This window comes from Rhododendron vialii, chromosome 11a (genome assembly GCF_030253575.1).
Source record: "Rhododendron vialii isolate Sample 1 chromosome 11a, ASM3025357v1".
NCBI lineage: Eukaryota > Viridiplantae > Streptophyta > Magnoliopsida > Ericales > Ericaceae > Rhododendron > Rhododendron vialii.
In genome coordinates, this window is record NC_080567.1 from 29570815 (window position 1) to 29592168 (window position 21354).

Below are 21354 nucleotides of genomic sequence, written 5' to 3' on the forward strand. Positions count from 1 at the left end.
TCCAAGTTTCGTTTAAAAATATTTTAAAATTCAAGTTTTTTTATCATTAGGAAAAAAATACTATACTGGCATTTTTGTACCGATCGAGATTCTAGTACAAATTTAGTACAAGCTTGTACAAATCAATATTGGCCGGTATGGATCACCAAGGAATGTGTGCCTTTTTACGGACCGATAGGCCAACACTGGAATCAAACTTTCACGCGAATTTGTGGGCCTTACATTAACGAGTAGTTGTGGGTGAAGTTGGACGCTATGTACGTGATGGGGTCATGTGACCATCGAGTAAGCATTCCATATTCTGATGATTCGAACATCTCACGTTGTATTCACCATCATGTTTAATCTTCCATGAAGAAAATCAGTTTAATCTGATAGTTGTTTCTTTACTTTTAAATGAAATAAAATTGATAGTCTACTTCTAAAACCATATTTGTCATAGACTATTTTATTCCGTGAAATTTTAGTAAATTTACGTAGCATACAATCTTGATTCAAGTTGATGCACCCAAATCGGACCCGGGGGCTCTGCTGCCCCAGGGCGCAAGAGCCCCTGCCCACACCCATTTGCGCCCCTGCCCACACCCACAAAACGGCAACGTTTTGATTAAATAAAAAATTTCAACCGCCAATTTGCAATCCTACGAAACAGAAACGTGATTATAAGAGCCTTAGAGACAAAATTTGATTATGTCTCTTTAGAATAATATGATCAGAATAGTAAGATCTTCACATCCGTTCAAACAGATTAAAAATTGAATCACTTAATTTTTTAATCATATTTTTTAATATATAAACGGTCTCAAAAATATTTTTTAATATATAAACGGTCTCAAAAAATTAGTGCTCAAATTTTCACCCCATTTAAATCAGTGCAAAGATTTTATTATTCTTATCCTATCATTCTAAAGGGTCGTAATTCATTTTTATCTCTAGAGCTCTCATATTAAGTATATATTCTTTATTTAGGACTATATGGAGCAGAAATGTGATTATAAGAGCCCTAGAGATAAAAATGAATTACGACCCTTTAGAATGATAGGATAAGAATAATAAAATCTTTGCACTGATTTAAATGGGGTGAAAATTTGAGCACTAATTTTTTGAGACCGTTTATATATTAAAAAATATTGTTAAAAAATTAAGTAGTCCAATTTTTAATCTGTTTGAACGGGTGTGAAGATCTTACTATTCTGATCATATTATTCTAAAGAGACATAATCAAATTTTGTCTCTAAAGCTCTCATAATCACGTTTCTGCTTTATAGGATTGCAAATTGGTGGTTGAGATTTTTTATTTAATCAAAAGGTTGCCGTTTTGTGGGTGTGGGCAGGGGCTCCTGCGCCCCTGGGGCAGCAGAGCCCCCGGGTCCACCCAAATCACAATTCAAATGAATTATTTGATGAACGATCTATGATTCTATATAGCAGGTTTGACGCAATAAATGCTTTGAATCATGATAACCAAAAAAAAATGCTTTGAATCATTAAACAAATCATAGTGGATCCACAAATGTATACAACTACTCTGCCGTAAAAAGAACTTGGCCATATTGGTTTCTTTCATAATTGGTACTCGGATATGATTTTATATACACAATATACCATTGACAACGTCTGCAATACGATTTTGCCACGTCAGCAACCTAGTAAAATCTTAAAATAAAAGGTGGTGAGCTACAATTATCTGTCGTCATTTTTGGTTTTAGGGTCGATTTGCATTTCAAAGCAATTGACTTATATTTCTTGATCATCCAAAAACAGGTTTCAAAGCAAAAGATGCTGTGACTGCATCAGCAATCAAGTAAAATTCATAAACAAAAAGGTGGTTTGGTATCGTTCTCCGTCACTCTTGGTCTAAGATGTCGATTAGCATTTCAAAGTAAATGAAATTTTTTTCCTTGGTCTTCGAAAATTGGTTTCAAAATATCTCGAACATCCTCGAAGGATTGAGAAAATTTCACTTGGGATAATCATCTCGGATGCATTCTCTCTATTCTCGTTTATTGGTCTTTCTTCGACAATCGTGTATCATCGAACAATGCATTTTCGTAAAAATAATTCTAACTCATAGAAACTCGGCCAGCTTGTACAAGAAGAAAACGACCACTCCGACCTCCATTCCACGAAACATGAAGTAGAGCTAGAACAGGACCACAGTGATTGCAATTTGCAACACGACACAAGATGCCACCAAGACAAGAGGGAGTCTTGCCTTGGAAAATTTCATTACTACACTGTGGCTTTAAGATAATGCAACCACCACAACACAAGATGTCACCCTCGCTAATGAAACCCTTGCTCAAATTTATGCTTAAACCTGGAGATTACTGATTCGAATGCTTGACAACAAATTAAACTAGTCGTTTACTCATTATTAGGCCAATCCAACATGAGTGTGCTACGGGGTATGTAGAGATGGTTTCCAATCTCAAATCACCAAGACATCCCAACTGAGATATAAAAACTGGGAACATGTATCAAAATCGAACCTTGTACACCATGCCCCACGATCCCAGAAAAACCTAGTTTCCGCTTTCCAGTCTCAGAAAGCAAAAAGAAAAAGAAAAGAGAACAGAAGATTCCAGCAGCGAAATCAAGAGACCAAAAGATGCCACTAGCAAAACCCATCACCATTCATTGAAATATGCAACCAGGACATATAATGGTGAACAAATCAGTTAAGAGAGCAAACATATCATCAGAGATTCAACAAACATGACAAAAAATTGAGTATTGGCTTGGGTTTCCAGAGAAATAATGTAGCAGAAACCCCTAAATGGTCTCATTTATTTTATGCAATAGCTAGAGTTCAGGAAAAAGAATTCCAAACTAGTGACCAGTAACCAAAATCATCATCCACCTGCCGCAAAATATGAAAGCCTATATAGAGGCAAAAGAATTAGGAAGATGTTGCCTCCTTGAGATATGCGATGAGGTCAGCTCGATCCTGCGGCTTCTTAAGTCCAGGGAAAACCATCTTGGTTCCAGGGATGTACTGCAAATACCAGACAACAAATTCATAAGCTTCATTTGTTGTATCAAATACAGAGATTGAAAGCAAACAAGCCCCTTATCATGTTTTCTGAGTTCAAAGGAATCATATTTGCAAGCAACATACGATATCCAGACAATATCTACCAGTCAACATTCTCTAGCAGCTTCCTTCTTCTCTACACACATATTGGGAGTTCAATTCGTACCTTAGCAGTAAATTATTTTCCATGTTGAGCTCACTATTCTGTTACTAATATCAACGGTAGTAGAGAAAACTAACAGATATATCATTCTCAAAATTTTACAAAGTTCATAAGAGGCCTCAACAATTACGCAATTTTGATACCCTCTAATCACTTTTCATAACTGATGCATCCACGTTCCTTCATTGTATACAAACAATCTCCTAGTTCTGTTCTCTATTGATCCAATCGGTGTTACACTGATACTCCTACCCTTATACAAACGTTACGATAAGCTATCCTATATTCTCTTTTGTAAAGCCATATTCACTTAAGCTTCTCATCTCAACCATATTCATCTCAGCAATATATATTTTCTAAGCTATAGCAAATGATGTCTGTACAACATCACTTGCCTCATTGCTTGTGTAAAATTTTGCTTCTAATTTTCTTGGTACCACTTAATTGCAACTTCCATTATAAGCCAGGAGCACCCTTGACCGGAGATAACTCTCATTATATAGGTCAAATAATTTTCAATCCCACCATCAATTATGCCTAGATCGTGGAATTCAAAAGTCTTAGACATCTCGTGGTTGTCAATTTTCAACCCACCGCAGCTCCACTCCTATTAATACTCCAGTCATATCCGATATTCGACCTTCAGTCCCACTTGTTAAGGAAACGATAAGGGACCCAAAATTCGAAACTACAAAAGCATCCACTTCTTGCTTGTGGTTTCACAAACCAGTCTGGGTCACAAAGACAACTTCCTTGAAAGCAATTAACTCAAGAGAATTTGAGGTCTACAGTCTTTTTACACCTCCAAGCTTCTTAACACACATCAAAAGCATGACAATGATTAAGTTCAAATTAAGCAACACATCACGGCCTCAGTCATTACTATATCCCTGCTCAAGCAGCATCACAAGGATACCAAAAACTTGATATAAAGGCATTCCGAGACTATCAAATTAATAGAGTTCCATAATTAGTCTTAAAAGAGAGAAACAACTAACATACCTTCTTGGGGTTAAGCAAGTAGTCATACAGCGTAGGCTCTCCCCAGTTAACAGCCATGTTCTTGTTAGCAGCAGAGTATGAGTACCCAGGAGTTGTGCCAGACTGCCTTCCGAAAAGACCATTCAAATTTGGTCCTGGATTTTTAAACCGCAACAGAAAGAAAATCCTCAAAAGTTGGGAGAAACAACAAGACACAAATAGGAAGTTCAAAGAAGTCAAGTAAACTGTATCACAGTTAGTCAAGTATTTATATGATAAAGTACCAATAGCAGGATGATGGAGAGCGAGAGCCTAAGTTATCCAGAACAATTACCACAAGGAGTGACTGCGTCTGCAAAGGAACAGTTACTATGTGTGCGTATTTCTCACGTCAAAACTCCGGAACTTGGTGATCTCTAGGAAAACTTGGTCATTATCAAATTGCCACGTAAGCTTTCAAAAAAATTTGACATCCTCAAATTTGAAGCCAAGGTTGGAGATGCTCTTAGTAGGTGTGTGTTCAACACATACTGAATCTCTCGATTATAAATCAACCAAGTGGAAAGGTTTTAAAAAATGGCCAAATTTAGATGTTCACTAAAAAGGAAAAAAATAATTTCCCTTGATTCTTTTGTTGTTTCTTTTAACAAAGACTAAGCTAATTGTGATACTGCCCAAATTCATACTTCAAAACAAAACAACTAAATAGCCAAATTTAGATGTTCACAAAAAGCGTGGAAATAAATTCCATCGATTTTTTTGCCCTTCATTCGACAATGACTGAGCTAATTGTAATACGCCCAAATTCATACTTCAGAACAAGACAACTAAATGGCCAAATTAAGGTGTTCATAAAAAAGAGAAAATAAATTCCCTCGATTCTTTAATTGTTTCTTTCGACAATGAGTGTGCTAATTCTGCCCAATACATACTTCAGTTCAGTCAGACAAAACAAGGTAACCCTAGCTATATATCCTCAGAAACTAATTACTATACACATGATGAGGATTTAAGCACCCATGCAAATAAAAACATCCGTAACTTAAACAACGAAGCTGTAGATCCACGAACAAAAAACAAAAATCAAAATAACCTACGCCACAATCCTAAATCAATGCAACAGAAACTATGCAAAACAGATTGATTCCACGCAATAGAATACGCTCCTGCATGTACACGCATCAATATGTGTAACTACAAGTAGATCAGGCGACGCAATCAAATCCAACATGAAAAAACACGAAACATCGAATTACAACTCGTTAAGGACGTAAAACCAGATAGATCTTTGATTTCAACATAGAAACATGAGAATTTTAGAGAGGGAGAGAGAGACGAACCTTGCTTGTGGCCAGCGCCTTTGTCGACGGTGTGGCACTGGGCACACTTGGTCCTGAAGATCTTCTCACCCGATTTGGCGTCGCCGGGAGGAGCTTGATCGAAACTCGCCATTTTCCGATGAAGCGTAAGAAACTGAGACGATTTCTAGGGTTTTCAAAAGCCGACGAAGAAGAAGAAGAAGAAGAAGAAGAAGAAGACGACGACGCGGGAGGCTTCCTTTCTAGGGCTTTCCGTTTTGCGTTGGAGTTCTTTTTTCTCTTGGAGAAAAAGGCACCAATGAAAAAGCACGTGCCTTTGAGGCCGCAGCACACGTCGCTCCGATTCATCATTATTCGCGAGTGAAATGAAAGGACGAGAATAACCCGACTCTTTTCAGTAAATCACTTTTTTGTCCTGCTGGGATTCTCTGGTTCTCGTATCCGGCTTTGGTGCGGCGGAAAAAGAGGTTACTCGCCATGTTTAGTGTACGTCGATGTAAACCGGAAGAGGGAAAAAATCTAACAGGAGTCGGAGATTATTTATGCATTTCTTTTTTGGGAAGTGATTTTCAATCCTTTTTTACAACTCTTTCAACATACTTTTTCACACTTCCAATAAAAAAGAAAAGGTAGTGTGAATTTGCAAAAAAAAAAAATATGTGAAAATCATTTTCGACTTGAGAGTGGTGCTACAGTTCCTGACGATCAAGGGATCCCGACGCTCTGTCAAGCCCACTTCGGCCACTGGACAGCTGATTCAAACCATTCTAAAATTCTAAAAATAAAAAAGAGTGAGCTCGCGCGAGAATTAACGGCATCCGACGTGTGTAGATTTTTTTTTTTTGAAATTTTTGAACGGCTCGAATCAGCCATCCGGTGGCTGAAATGGGCTAGACGGGACGTCGGGATCCAATCGGGATCCCTTGGTCGGGAACCGTAGACTATCTGTTTCCACTTTTGAACATAAAGTTGGAGTTAAACGCATCTACTTCATTGGTTGGCAGGCGAGTAGGAATAAGATTCTAGAAAACCATCCGTGGTTGTTGAAACTCGTGGCAGAGTTAGCAGCCCCGTTCAGGTAAAGCCCCGTAGAGATTCGTTGACAGCGCTCACATGCGACGCCTCGTTTCAGTCTGGTTGGGCTTTTTTTTTTCCCCATTTCGCCATAGAATAAATAGAATTTAGATCCACCCACTACCCGTTCTTTTCCGGTGCACTCGCTTTATATCTTTCACTCCCTCCGTTTCAATTCAATTGTTCATCATTCTATTCTAATCGATTAAAAAAATTGTTGTATCTTTAAATTCATAATAAATTTTAATATCAAATATGAATTTTGTTTGATAGATCTCGATTAGTTCTTTAATACGGTATTTTCGAAATCACACAAAATATTATAAATTACAAGATAGTATAATCAATTGAAAATTGACACAAACTTCCAAAAATGACCATTAAATTGGGACGGAGAGAATAATATTCAACCACAAACACATACACAATCACTTTACACACACAATCACATCTTTTCGTGGGGCACAATGTGAATGGGTTTATGTAAATATTTGTGACTTTAGAATGATTTTTTTTTTTTAGGATGTGGATCCTCTCTGGTTCAACATGATGACGGGAGCGATGATGAGATAATCCAAATGTTGGATTTGAGAAGATCCAGATCCTTTTTTATCAGATACAAAAGGAGGTACAAGTATGGTAACTCATTACATCCGTTAAGGAGCATTGCTCAATCACACTATATTACTATCTGTAGGAATCCTACCACGAGTGCCGAGACCGAAACTAAGATACCACTGAGTGATATTGATAGTGTGATTATATATAGCATCATAGCGATCACTTGAACTTTGTCCAACCAAATTTGGTTTTTCACCAGTACTGAACCAACCTCTCATGAGTCTAATAGGGCATTTTAACAAGTAGTACTAAAAAATTGTTCACCTGTCCAACGCACCGTCACATTATGCTGCTTTCCGTCATCGCATTATCGTTTGAAATACGTATAATTTAATCAGGGATACCACATTAACGCCTATGAAAAATGTTGAAATATCAAGAGACAATGTCCAAGAAACACCTAACAATTCACGTGCTATTACAAAAACATTTAAACATTACGTGACGGTGTCTCATAAATTCCTAACAAATTTCTTGAATACGGGTGTGCTTAAGAAAAATTTTTGATGTTATTTTTGCTGTTTTTCAAAAGAATTCTATCAAACATATTAACTATTCAAGTAAAAAGGAAAGGGCTCTTTGTACATTTTCTGTCACTAGCAATTCTTATTGACTTTTTATTTTCTTTTACCTCCCCATTAAAACTCTAGAGTATTTATAATTTACATATCAAAAAGGAAACTTATCATGCCTAAGCTCTAAATAAACAAACTCATTGCTTGCTATTTTTTCCAACATATCAGCAGAAAGAAAACACAAATACTTACACAAACATTCACATTCATTTGGAGGCTCCGCACAAATTGAAGGTGTAGTGTGTGTGGGTCCCAACATGAATATGAGTTTAAATGTAAAAGTGTTCGTGTAAATGTCGTGGTTATGAAATTTTGATCCTCCCCTATAGTCCAGCATTGTCTTAGTTCCCACGACAAACGCGGGACTAGCCATAGATGTGGGATCATAATCCCGGTATCAAACATGCCTCAAAGGAATTGGACCGTCCAGCCCAATATAAGTGTGAACTCTTTCGCACCTACTTAATTTAATGATTAAAATTGTTCACTTTCTAAAATAATGTCCAGAAATATCAAACACGCCAAATATTGTAATGATCGGATACCGTTTGATATGCTTTCCGAAAATATATCTATGTGGCAAAAAAATAAATACAGAATCAGTGCTTTAAATTAAATCTTAAATGAGGGAAGTAGGTTGGACTCTTTGGTCCACTGGGTAGGGCCAAAAGGGTTGCTGAGAGGTGTCATCGACGGTCCAATGGGGCCGTCAAACTTGGTCATTGCCTTTATTTTTTTTGTGTGTGTGTTAATGGAGGACCTACCCCCACGGAGGGGCGACTAACTCAACCCCACTGTGGAGCGCAAATATCTGAGTGACTGAACAACCACCACGGTCTGGCCACCAGGTTTAGAAAGTGCGAGCTCTGGTAAGACTCGAACCCTGCCCACTTTTGGAGCAAAGCGAAGTACTATCAGCTAGGGCAAGCCCTTGAGTGGTAACTTGGCCATTGCCTTGGTCACATCTCTATGGAGTATAAAATAGAAAGGTGTGGAAACAAGTTGTTGTAATGGCTTCGATTTGTTTGATCTAAGGGTTGAGATGCATTTTTTCACATTTTATAAAAGTATCCACATTTACCCATCATATTACATAAATACTATCATTTGTTGTCTAAGTGGAAAAAAGAATCGGAATTGCTCTCTCTGTCTGTGAAAACAAAAGAAGGAGGGAAAGCAATTCTCCTTGCTTCCTTTCTACAAGACCTTTCCTTCCCTACAGGTTGATTGTCTTCGGGAAAGGGGTTTCCCCCCCCCCCCCCCCGGACTGTCAAGCACTGGGACCGTCCACCGTCCACTCCTCCTCGACAGCCAAACCCCTCGAGAGAAATCAAATCGGGAGATGTATTTTTTGTTGCCCACCTTGTGTTTGTTAAAATGCTCTCTTCTATTTTGTATACACTTCTTCCAAAATCTGGAGAGATATTTCTATTGCTTACCATGTATTTGTTAAATGTTCTCTTCTGTTTTGACTCTGTGGGGTTTTTTTTTTCCCTTTTTGAATGACGTTCTACATAATTTTGTGAGTTGCTAATTTCTTTACTACACTATTTGCGTATTCACTTATTTCATATCAATAAAATAAAAAAAAAATTCTTCGCCGTTCAAAAAAAAGAGGTTAATTCCAACAATTTATAGCTACCTAAAACTTGAAATAATGTTTTGAGTTATTATCAAGATTCAAAGGATATTTCAATTCCAATTGGGGTGTCGGAATGGATAGTGCCATAAGCACGGACAAACATTAGTAATCCCTACAAAATAGCATGCGCTCCCCTCACTTTCAATCATCACACTGTGGTTTGCACTCTAAATACTCGATCTCGCGAATTTATGTGTTTCTAAAACACTTTTAATGCTCTCGCTCATACATGCACTAGCAAATTGTTGGAGGCGGTGGTGACCAAACTTGGTCATTTCTCCCGTCAATTTTCCTCCCCCCTCACCTGAACCCCCCTAACGTTCCCTCGAGTACGAAGCATCCATGCCGGACCATGCACAGACTTTTCTCGACGCTGAACCAAACAGCAGTTCATTTGCTGCCAAGAAACTCCTGAAGCATTTGAAACCCATGCATCCCAAAGACTCCTAAATCATTTTGTCTAGCTAATGTAATTCACGATTTTCCTCGGCAATCGATCTGTCAATCCAATAAGTATGGATTGAATGTGATAAAAAAAAAAAAAAAACTTTTTTATTGCAGGAACTTGTAAATAAGCAAACCCCAAACAGAGTTTGACATTGATCTTTGAAGGCTTTATCAGGGCAAGTGTTAGAAGACTATTTCTTGCAAAACAAAATGTTCCTTGGGACAAATTCTGAGCAATTATAGGTAACAAACCGGTAGTATAAAAAATAAAATTCAGTTCTCATCGGACACAAATCCAAAGAACGGGGCAAAAAACAAACTGTTCACACCGGGAGAGAGAACCACGAGCAGGGGCATGGATGCAATTCTATGAAGTAAAAAAATAACAGAGATGGCCAAAAAAAAAATTTTAAGCCAGTAGCAGGCAAACCATTGAATATATATCAAATGAAAAACAAAACTGAAAAGATAGCAGTATTATTGCAACTAAAAAATTTACACACCACAAAAATGAGCTCTACCACAAATTCTCACTTCCCGTTTGCAATTCACGAACTTCGTGACCTTGTGTCGGAGAGATCATAGGCCAGCCAAGAAGTCGGGACGGCCCTGCAATTGTTGAAGACTGGCTAGGATAGAGAAGGCCCAGTTCCACAAATTCCCCCGAGGATTCACCCCTCTCCATAGTAGTCCGAAAAGAAATGGAACCACGGTTCGCAGAAGTGACTGAACTTCTCCTAGGGCTTTCCGTAATTTCTTCCAGAGGGCTTCGGTTAGCAATTAGTGAAACAGTGTCGATGTGGTGTTCATCACTAATCCTTCTCCTAGCCTCAATGTCGTGTAATTTCCTCAAAGCTAAAGAATCAGCAACTGGAAAGTAGACGAGGATGCAAATATCCACCCCGACACAGCATAAAAGGGAAAGAAAAGCCAAGAATGAAAGAGCTTCAAACAAAAGTTGCTCTGGCCTAGATAGAACGGTTAAACCAAGGAGTAAAACCCTTAATGGAAAGAAAATGCAAGCAGAGAGTATCAATGCGTAAACTCTTTTTTGCAAACCCTTATTGATGACCAAATTTAGAATACCCCTACCGAGCCAGAACAAATAAGCAGTTAGGACAATAGCAAAAAGACCAAGGAAGATTGTACTCAATAAAGGGTAGGTGCAAAGGGCAACGTTTCGGTCCTCCATCTCGTATGCAGCAGCCGTATAGTGTGCTTTTTTGCTCATAAAGCTCTCTCCTTCATAAATCTCTGGTCCAATTAGAACAACAATAAGCTGAAGAACAAACAAAGGGACGCAACACAGCAGAACGTAACCTGCTGTTTTCAGATTCCATTTTTGGCTCAATGTACCTGACTCGGTCTTTGATAAGGACGCACGAACGAGAAATGCAAGGGTGAGAAACAAACAAGGTTCCGCAAACCCTAGGTTTGTAACAACATAAATTTTGCAAACAGTTTCCTGCCATTTTGAGATCAGAACATTCGATGCGCTGCCCTCCTGTCTCAACAGATTTAATCTAACAATCTCACCACAACCCCAGCAGATTGCAAACAGGATGAATACAATTCGGATGATCCAAGGACGACTGAAATAACTGAGCTGAATAAAACCTGGAGTGCGGATGTGAGAGCGGAAGTAGACAGAATACAAAATGCAGAACAAGCCAAGAAGGACCAAGAGAGCAACAAGGCAAATTGTCAACACACCGAGCGCATCAGCAACAACTCTCGTCAGGGGCATTACCCAAACCGCAGATTCCACGCATGCTCTCTGCCAGCATGGACACTGAAAAACCTTATGGAATGTGAATGACTTCTCAGCAAATGAAAATGGAAAGAGCCAATCGCACAACAATATCTACAGCCCAATGTTGACACCAAAAAACCATATATAAGTCCAGGGATGATCAATCAGAAATCCACTCAGCAGAAATCTCGGTTGACCAGTGAGAGTAAAGCAACTCTGTAACTCGACTATAATGAAATACTGAGCATTGCTGTCAACAACAGTAAGTCCTTGCACTTAAGACACATCCTGATCAAGCCCACATAAACATTTCTGAACCTTAACGCATAAGCTCCGAAATGAACCGCAATGTCAAACCACCTAAAACATAGCAGGTACAAAATAACTCAAATAGCCAAAAGAACAGGAAAAGGAATGACAATAATGGGATCAGATCCCTGGTATTATCTTTATTTTCTGTTCTAGTCCAAGTAATTTAGAACTTAGAAAGAGCTTAAAAAATTGATATGCAAAGAGCTGTTTAATGCAGATTAAAAAAAAAAAAAAGGAGCTGCTCAATAAATAAATAACCAGTTTTAACTAGATCTTAGCGTTACAAAGATGAGATTCGAAAAAATTAGGGGTGAGAAAGGTCCGGATTGGTTCGGATTTATAGTAAACCAAGAACCAAACCAATACCTACAGATTATGAATTTAGAGAACCAAATCAACCCACAAAAGGTATAGAACCAAACCAATCCAAACCATATAAATACGGTTCGGTTTCAGTTTAAACCACAGTTTATTTTGAACTAAACTATCATCTTCAAAAAATATTTAAAGTACTTAAAATTACAAAGATAAATTAAAAGAAAACTTATATTAAAACCAATTCCATTCAAATTATCAAAACACACTAACTTCAACCAACTAATTAAGAGTAGAACATCAATAATTGCCTCAAGTCCTAACTAAGAAAGTGAAATACCGGTAAGTGACTAAGTGAACAAACTAAAAATACCAACTATTAAACACCTTAAGATAGTTTAACCAAATAAAATGGCAAAGATAATTCCTAAAAACTATTGAATTGAAATAAGGCAGCAAAAGGGCAGTGGTAATAATTAAATTATATATAAATGTATTATACGGTTCGGATTGGTTTGGAACTATGACCGTGAATGTGAATCCACAAACCAAACCATATAAAGCGATTTCTAATTTTTTTAAACCATGATCAAACCACACTACTAAAAAACCAAACCAAACCTTTCGGTTTGGATTGGTTTGGATTGGATTTGCGGTTTAACGGATTTTTTGCTCACCCCTAGAAAAAATGCTGCATCCGGATTAGGCCTTGGAGTCCTCTTGTTGAAAATAGTAAAACAGGAAAATAGAGCAAGATATTCATATCGTTACAGTAACTACTCAACCCACTAAAATGCAACACCAAGTTTCCAAACCCTGTAAATGATCTCCAGCATCAACGAGCATTTGACACAGATCAATCTTTACATAACCGGAAAAAAACAACCACATGTCTAACCCCCTACACACCCTCAACTCTCTCCTCCAGCATCTCTCTTGAAAGCACACCACATCCACCTTCCGATCTTAAACAAATTATTCCACCGCAACTCTCCTTGACGTAGCATTCAAGCCACTCACACTCCTATTACCATTCCTAAATCGGACCATAACATCAACGCGTCATGCAAATGGTACAACACACAAATAGCTTAATTAGGAAAAGTTCACAATCACAACCCTCAAATTTATAAAGCACATAAGTCGTAAGCTACTTTTTAAACTCTCAAGTACTAGTTTTACATCCGGTACGCATTCAAACTAGCTGAATCTACGTAACGATAGCACAACGCAACAAAATAACAGAATTAACAGCACCTCTAGTGATCTTACATAGGCCAACTCGCAAATTCTCATACGCCAAAATTCAAGCATTCGTAGAAGCTACGTTCTAAACTATAAAGCCATTCCCTGTCAAACTCCGTCTAAAGCATCGTTCATCCCACTAAACCAACCGAAACACACAAACAACCATAGCAATTGCAAATAACACGAAAAACATCCAATTGTCAAATAAACAATCAGTTTTTTTTTTTTCATCGTCACATAAAACGCAATCAATTAAAACACTTAACTGAAAGGAAAAAAAGAAGAAGAAGAGCAACAGAAACAAAACACAAAATTCGGAAAAATAGATCCAACGCTGATACCGAGAATGCAAAAGGAGAGCAGTAACAACACAATTGACGGGGATAACGGTACGGAACAGGAAGGGAAAGAGCTCGAGAGAGAGAACTTACGAGGCATAGAGGCTCGATCTGTTGTGGGACAACGACGAATCAGGGGCCGCTGGAGCAGATTTCAAACCCTAAGAGAGAGACTCAGAGAGAGAGAGAGGTTTTGGAGAGAGAGAGACACACAGTGAGAGAGAGAGAACGTAAGGTATGGAAGGTAATGTGGGAGAGGAGGGGGAGAGAGAGAGAGGGAGGGGAGGAGAGAGAGGCGGGGATTTGTTGGTGACAGGCTGTCTCCAGCAAATAAACCAACCAAAATAAAAGAAAAAAGAATGGAAAAGGAAAGTTGGGAAATGACAGACTGGACACAGCTAGATCGTCCGAGGCTTTAGGTTCGGGGGGATTAGGGGCTGGTTCGGGCGATTAACGAGCCTAGCTGGCAATGTGGTGGCGGCGGCGTCAACTGTTTTAATGTTAGAACAAGTTTGGGTTAAAGAGTAGAGTGCTCGTTAAGTACTGTGGTCCACCAATGGGATTAGTTTATCAGCTAAGATTTTGACTTCTTCGGTCTCAATTTAATTGTTCTTCGTTTTATTTTAATCGGTTAAAAAATTAATTACTTATATTTTAAAAAATTTAATAAATTTCATATCGAATATAGATCTTATTTGATAGATTTCGATTAGTTCTATAATACAATATTTTCGAAATCACCTAGTAAAATATTGAAAATTAAAAAATATAATTAATTTAAAAATGACACAAACTCTTAAAAAATTATTAAATAGGGATGCACAAAGTGTTTTTAAAGTATTTATTTATCATTTTACGAGACAAGATATTCTCTCTTAATATATCATCTTTAATTTAAAAAATAAGTATTTATCTGAAAAATAAATATGTGAAAGGGAAAATGGGTGGAGAGAGTGAGAAATATAGATGTTAGAGAAAGTAGCTAGTAAATACTGGAGTCTTGTTAGTAACAAAAAGAACTAGTAAATAAAAAATTAAAAAGTGAGAATGAAAATAATATTTTGAAAATGGAGAAGTATAAATAAAGAAGCTTATGATAATAAGAGAAAAAGGGTTTTTTTTTTTAAAATGACGTAAAACAAAGGGAAAGTGATGAGTTTTTGCTTTTTTTATTTTCACATTGTAGTATATGAAATATCAATGTCAATATCGGCGCCAACAAAATTTGTTGGACAAAGACAAACTATAACAGCCAATATCCTTTGATGGTCACAAAGATCGTTATACAAGCACCGTGGACGTCATTTAATTTTAAATATTGTGTTTTGAAGTAAAAAACGTCATGGTTGTATAAGCAATTTCCGCATATAAGTATCATCAATCTTTTCATCTACCGTATTTGTCGCCTCAATCTTATACTAAGATTTAATTATTTAAAATAACATGATCAATTTCATCCACTAGAGTTGATGTCTTCCATGATGTTTGTCATATTTATTTGGTCTACGAATTCGGTCAACGTTTTAGTTGTTTCAATCTTATTCATTATTCTGTTTAAAAAAAAAAACATTACTCATTATTAATGCAATTAGTCGCTTCTATCATAATACAATGAGATTTATTACGTTTAGCCCCGTGTTCCCAAAAGTTCTGCTCCTAGTTCATATTAATTACAAATGCTATAAATACAGACGGATGTGCACGTATTAAAACACAGATGCATTCAAAGTCTTTCAATCTATGCGGGCTTCGCAATTACCGGGTGGAGCTCACGTACATCCGGCAATTGCAGACACATCTAGATCCGAATTCCTACGTGTTAACATCTGTATATGCAGCATTGTTAATTGAGAAATGATATTGGCACTCAAAAAATTGATGCATGCACTCCAAAATCAGTGCAATTTCAAAGACACTTTTTTTTTATTTTTTGAAGTGTTTCCATCAATTTTTGGAGTGCCAATATCATTTTTCTGTTAATTTATAAAAGCAAGCATACATGTCTGTATTCATTATGTGCACAAAAACACAATTTTAACTCGGGATCTGCTGAAGAAGAATGTTTATATAATTAGTAAAAAATTTAGCTCTACACCCGGTGCACTATAGGTTTTTTAAGTACCTTTATTACCCACCAAAGTATCTCGCCCTTGAAGTAATCAAAAAAAATGGTAAAACGACACTTTCATTGCTGGAAACTTACTGCTCCAACAGGGCATATCAACAGCTACGGAGTGCCAGCCAGTGGCTCCAGCCTAACAAGGAAATAATGTTTTTTTAACGTAAAGTCGTATTAAGATTTTAATTGTAGTTTTTCTAAACTTTTATAAAACGTTTTTTGTTTTTGTCATTTTGAAGAATCCATTAGATTTGTTACAAGAATCTTCTTGATAAGAATCTATTCTTACTGAGAAGGATTTTTTAAAATTTTCGGATTGTCGAGACGAACAATCAACAAATCTTGAGAAAATCACAGGTGATATCACAATGCAATATTTAAATCACCATGCGTGCATGCAGAAGACTAACGCATTTAATTCATAAACTTTGATTATGGCTCAAATTTTATGTATTTTTTCGATTAAGTGACAATTTTTCAAAAAAAATTATAATGATGCTCTTTTCTTTTCTTATTTTTTGGCGCGGGGATAATTTCATTTAGGCAAGGCCCAGGCCACTTCACAGTTCATACCTCCGCCGCTCGTGCCCAGCATCATGTTACTCCTACTTTCCTTCGCTTGGTAAACCACACAATTAACTTATTTATGGACAAGCCGTGATTTTTTTATTCACGGAGTCGCATGATCTTGGCCTTCTATTTTGGGTTTTGAACGGTCTGGATTTGAAAAAAACTTTTTTCTTTGAAAAAGATTTTTAAAATCTAGACCGTTCAAAGTATATTTGGACGGGCACGATTCGCTTCCGTAACAACTTATTCACGGGGCTCCGTGAATAGGCTTTTTCTCTTATTATAAAAGAACCCTCGTAGAAGCCCAGTCTAGGAGTGCAATACACTATCCTCCCTTTTAAAAGAGGGTGAACATTATCCTCCATTTTATTGGTTGAAATAGTATGGATCCCACCACAAATGATGTCATGCTTAGCCCTGCAATACACTTTTTAGTATTTTGCCACTCCTTTTTCTCTAATGCCACTCTCTTTTTCTCTAATTGATTTTGACAGTTCATGTAGTGAGCAAGTAAAACCAAAGCACTACTCTGGGACTTGTGGTAAATTAAAAGTTATAAATTCTGTGTTCTTTGTTTTTTCTTTGTGCTTGTTTAATTTTGCGGTGTGTTTTCGTTGTGGCGAGGGACTAAGAATCCCAACTGGAATCAGAGCGAAAGGTTGGACGTTGGAGCACAAAATTTACATGTGCAAGGAAGAGACGAGATGGCTGGGAAAGGTATAGGATTTGCGATTGAACTTTTCAACGGGAACAACAATTTCACTTTATAGCAACCATATTATTATAAATAAATGTTCCAGGTGCTAATGGTCTCTGCATACCAATCCAAAATGTATACACTGACTGCACCGGTCTCTGTATACCAATCCAAAATGTTTACGCTGACTGCACCATTTTACCACTCAATTGACTGCATGCTTATTTCATGTGGAGCCTACTCTGAACCCCACATAATGCAAAAAAAAATATCCATAAATTTTAAAATACTTTCTAGTAGGCCTTGTAAAAAATCAAATCAATCCTATATCGGTGGGTACTGCAGCGAAAAACCAAAGAATGGTGACCCTAAATAGTAAATCCAACACTGCACGACCTCTTACCCAAGAATCTCCAAGAAAAAAATGCTTACAAAACTCTGGTCCCTTAAACAAGCTTAAGCGCATCCATTCAAAAAGAATTTAGATTCTCTCCGGTCCAATCCGCACACCTATTTTCGGATTGAACCCTCCAGTTACAAAATCTAACTATAAGCATCCTACAACAATTAACCAAATAAGATTTGAATACAAAAACACCAGAATCAAACCAATTGACATAAAAGAAAGATGAAATGGACAGAAGTTTCCATGGCAACGTCAACCAAAACTCAAGACGAAGAGCAGCAAGGCCTCTTGGTGTTGGCGTCAGGACCACCAACATCTAGAGTTCTCCCCTCTTTTATGCTAGCTGGAGCCGAAGACTCCGAAGAAAGATTTTTCTTGCTGATTATCCTATATATCTCCGACAGGATTGTTTGGAAAGCCTTCTCCACATTTGTTGCTTCTAGCGCCGATGTTTCTATGAAGGAAAGGCCTTCTTTCTCAGCAAATCCTTGAGCATCCTCGGTAGCAACCGCTCTGAGATGCTTCAAGTCGGTCTTGTTGCCAATCAGCATGATATTAATGTTGGAGTCCGCGTGGTCCCTCAGCTCCTTCAACCACCGGCTGATGTTTTCAAAAGTTGTTGGCTTTGTCACGTCGTAAACCAGGAGAGCGCCCAGTGCACCCCTATAATAGGCGCTGGTGATTGCTCTGTATCGCTCTTGTCCTGCTGTGTCCCATATCTGAGCCTTCACAGTTCTGCCCTCCACCTGAATGAGACAACAATCAGCAACGAAATAAGTTAAACGTAAAGCTTGTTTCATTGTTAACAATGGATTCCACACAATACATTCACAACCTATTGTAACATTGAAGAGACTTTTAGTACCGAAGAATGGGGTAACGCCTTTCTATGATGCATTGAAATTTGACAACACGTGCGAAAACCTCATTTAAACACAACTTGACCAAAATGGATTTTAGTCATGACGGGCAAAATTACACTTGCATGTCAAAAGCAGCACCCGTTCAGCAAAGTTGCTAGCAGGGATGTTGAACTAAAAAGAAAAATAGATAAATAATGTAGTACCACTTCATCATGCCACACATCTCATCATCATGTGATAACATAGAGGACCATGTAAGAATGTGGGCTAAAAAATAAATAAATACACCATGATAAACTACAAATCTAGAACAAGGATACAGTCATAGAGAGCAAGAAGCACAATGGCTTACCTCCAAATCCAATAGGTGAAGCAGCTCTTCTTGGGATGCAAAAACACACATAGCAGAAACAAAATCAAATGTGGCATACAAATACCTTAATCATTCTGGAAGGGGGAAAAGACCCTAAGAACTGGCGGTCTCAATAGACCTTTAAAGGCACCTCTGGATTCTACAGTCCAGGGTTTAAATGTCTTAACAAGACTTTAAACTTCTTATTTGAATGAACACATTCATGTTTCTCAGCTACAGACTATAGTGATTCCCAGGTCCTTCGGTTTCTACCATCTGCAATGGAGGCCAACCCTTCCTTTAGAAGAGATCTCTCATCTCATTTTGAACCATTTTGACGCTCTCTTCAACCTCCCAACATACATCCAGGAGTACCAAAAGCATGCATGAGTTATTCAAGAATGTTGGTAATGAACCCATGAAAATTTGAAATCGGAGGAAGCAAGTTATGAATGCGGTAATTTTCCTAAATCCATCGAGGGATAGACATCAAAAATAGAAAAAGAAAAAACATGTTGGATCACATTTTTCTTGCAAAAATAGACAGTATAAATATGATGCTTTGAACATAACGTCCATTTTTGTAAGGCAAATGTGGTTCAAACGCAACCAATGTCTGATAACTTAGGTTCCTCGCATGGATGATCTGCACAACGGAACCTATAAGATATAGTGTTTCATCGAGATGGACCCCCAATGTGTTAAATTGGAGAGTCTAGTCCCACTGAAAATGCTAAGAATGCCAGGCATAGACAAAATGACTCGAAGAATTCTTCACGTTTATCAATTATTCAAGTTCTCTAGACACCTGTATGCAATTTTATCATTCATGACGTTAATTGCCCATACACCATATACTTCCCTAACTTATTGATTTCTAACTTATGTTTAACGAGGCATCAGGTTTTATGCATGAATCTTTTATCCAACCTACAAGCTTAAGCTATTAAATAAAGAGGTCCCAAGACTCCCAACATTATATTAAGTGATCACCCATCTCATATCAATGCAACGTGGAATTGTGTTAGTTGTCATCCCCTTATGCACTTGCGTTTGGAGTCTGCCATGAGTAAAATTTTTTGGGGATCTTATCATCGTGCAACCTTTTATTTGGATCTGTGGTCATGGGATATGGCATGTAAATTTTCAAAATGTGAACATTAATTGGAGGGGTCCCAACATTGATCACCCATTTCATACCCAAGCAATAACAAAGAGAACAGTACTGACTATCGCAAACCAACAAGGAGAACAGTAACTCGCACAATAAAAAACAAAAACAAAATCACACCCCTGACCAGAATCAGTATATGAGTCCGAAAGAACAGATCAACAACTGCGATACATAAACACCAAAATCTGTTACATCCGAGTGCGAGTTTGAATCCAGATCCGTACAAACAATTCCAAGGCGAATGAGGTATGCTCAAAATTCACAGGAAGTGGAAATAAATCTAACTCAAAGACGTACAGAGAGAAGATGCATAAGTCACATTCAACTAGTTTAAGCACTACGGGAGCAACTAGCTATCGAGAAATGACGCACAACAAAGTTATATCAAACGAGCGATCGCGAACAAAAGAAGAGTATTATAGATAGAGACCACTAGTTGTAGAGAGAGAGAAAAGGTTTAGAGAGGGGTGGGAGGAGAGAGACCTGGAGAGTACGGGTAGCGAATTCGACGCCGATGGTGGATTTGGATTCGAGGCAGAACTCGTTTCGGGTGAAGCGGGAGAGGAGGTTGGATTTGCCCACCCCTGAATCCCCGATTAACACGACCTTGAACAGGTAGTCGTACTCCTCGTCCGCTCTCCTCGCCATCTCTCTCTCTCTCTCTCTCTCTCTCTCTCTCTCTACGCGCGCGGGCAAAACAATTGTTGAATCAGTCAGTGAACAAGAAAGACAGATGCAGAAAGGTCTCTCTCTCTTCTCTCTCTCTCTCTCAATTTCGTTCGAAAAGTATGATGAGTTGTATGTGTTCTGGCGGAAGGAAGGGAAAGTTGAATGCCCGGAACTACCCCTTCTGGAATCCACATCCATGCGGATGACGTATTGTTTTGGCGGTTCGTGGGAGTAATTACGCATTTCTTTGGAGTTCATTCACCGTGCGATGAAATCTAATCACATTTGTGACGTTGGAGGGTGTTGAGATATTTGCAGCGGCGTCCCAAGACTACCATGTTATTTTCCGGTTTGAGGGCGTGCCCACAGTGCACTTGGAATTCAATTTGAATTAAATTAAATTGGCACAAATATTTTCGAAAATTCTCAACATTTTCTGTTAAATCATTTCCAACTTCGACTTTAAATTTAGATATCTCAGATTTTTGGATTTGGGGATGCTGCAGTGGGATCCGGGAGTGCTGTAGTAGTGTGGCCAATTTGGCTGTCTGTCCATCTCGGCAATTGACGGCTTGAATTTGTAGGAGCTCGGATTAAATCTGAGCCATTCATATCGAGATGGACGGTCGGATCCGCCGCACCATACCGTGTAGTCGGTTGCTGCACTACAACAACTCCC

The 21354-nt window shown here is 38.0% G+C and overlaps 3 protein-coding genes across 3 annotated transcripts; all 3 read right to left on the reverse strand.

Annotated features, from left to right (window-relative positions):
- Positions 1 to 2612: 2612 nt before the first annotated feature.
- On the reverse strand, positions 2613 to 5821 carry LOC131306383 (cytochrome c). The gene is made up of 3 exons (XM_058332589.1): positions 5522 to 5821; positions 4203 to 4336; positions 2613 to 2998 (listed from the first exon to the last, which is right to left on the reverse strand). Exons 1-3 carry the CDS (start codon positions 5631 to 5633, stop codon positions 2903 to 2905), a joined length of 342 nt encoding a protein of 113 aa, XP_058188572.1. The 5' UTR covers positions 5634 to 5821; the 3' UTR covers positions 2613 to 2902.
- A 4439-nt stretch (positions 5822 to 10260) lies between these two features.
- Positions 10261 to 14165, reverse strand: LOC131306384 (uncharacterized). The gene is made up of 2 exons (XM_058332590.1): positions 13919 to 14165; positions 10261 to 11972 (listed from the first exon to the last, which is right to left on the reverse strand). The coding sequence occupies exon 2, from the start codon at positions 11604 to 11606 to the stop codon at positions 10377 to 10379; it is 1230 nt and encodes a 409-aa protein (XP_058188573.1). The 5' UTR covers positions 11607 to 11972; positions 13919 to 14165; the 3' UTR covers positions 10261 to 10376.
- A 3492-nt stretch (positions 14166 to 17657) lies between these two features.
- On the reverse strand, positions 17658 to 20684 carry LOC131306385 (ras-related protein RABA2a-like). Its single transcript, XM_058332591.1, has 2 exons — positions 20490 to 20684; positions 17658 to 18363 (listed from the first exon to the last, which is right to left on the reverse strand). Exons 1-2 carry the CDS (start codon positions 20652 to 20654, stop codon positions 17881 to 17883), a joined length of 648 nt encoding a protein of 215 aa, XP_058188574.1. The 5' UTR covers positions 20655 to 20684; the 3' UTR covers positions 17658 to 17880.
- Between the last annotated feature and the right edge of the window lie 670 nt (positions 20685 to 21354).

Coding starts and splice junctions, on each gene's coding strand:
- LOC131306384 (XM_058332590.1), bottom strand. CDS start 11,606: ATGCCCCTGACGAGAGTTGTTGCTGATGCGCTCGGTGTGTTGACAATT.
- LOC131306385 (XM_058332591.1), bottom strand. CDS start 20,654: ATGGCGAGGAGAGCGGACGAGGAGTACGACTACCTGTTCAAGGTCGTG. Junction 18,364..20,489: donor TCGCTACCCGTACTCTCCAG/GTCTCTCTCCTC, acceptor TGTCTCATTCAG/GTGGAGGGCAGAACTGTGAA.
- LOC131306383 (XM_058332589.1), bottom strand. CDS start 5,633: ATGGCGAGTTTCGATCAAGCTCCTCCCGGCGACGCCAAATCGGGTGAG. Junction 4,337..5,521: donor AGGCGCTGGCCACAAGCAAG/GTTCGTCTCTCT, acceptor TTAAAAATCCAG/GACCAAATTTGAATGGTCTT. Junction 2,999..4,202: donor ACTTGCTTAACCCCAAGAAG/GTATGTTAGTTG, acceptor TGGTATTTGCAG/TACATCCCTGGAACCAAGAT.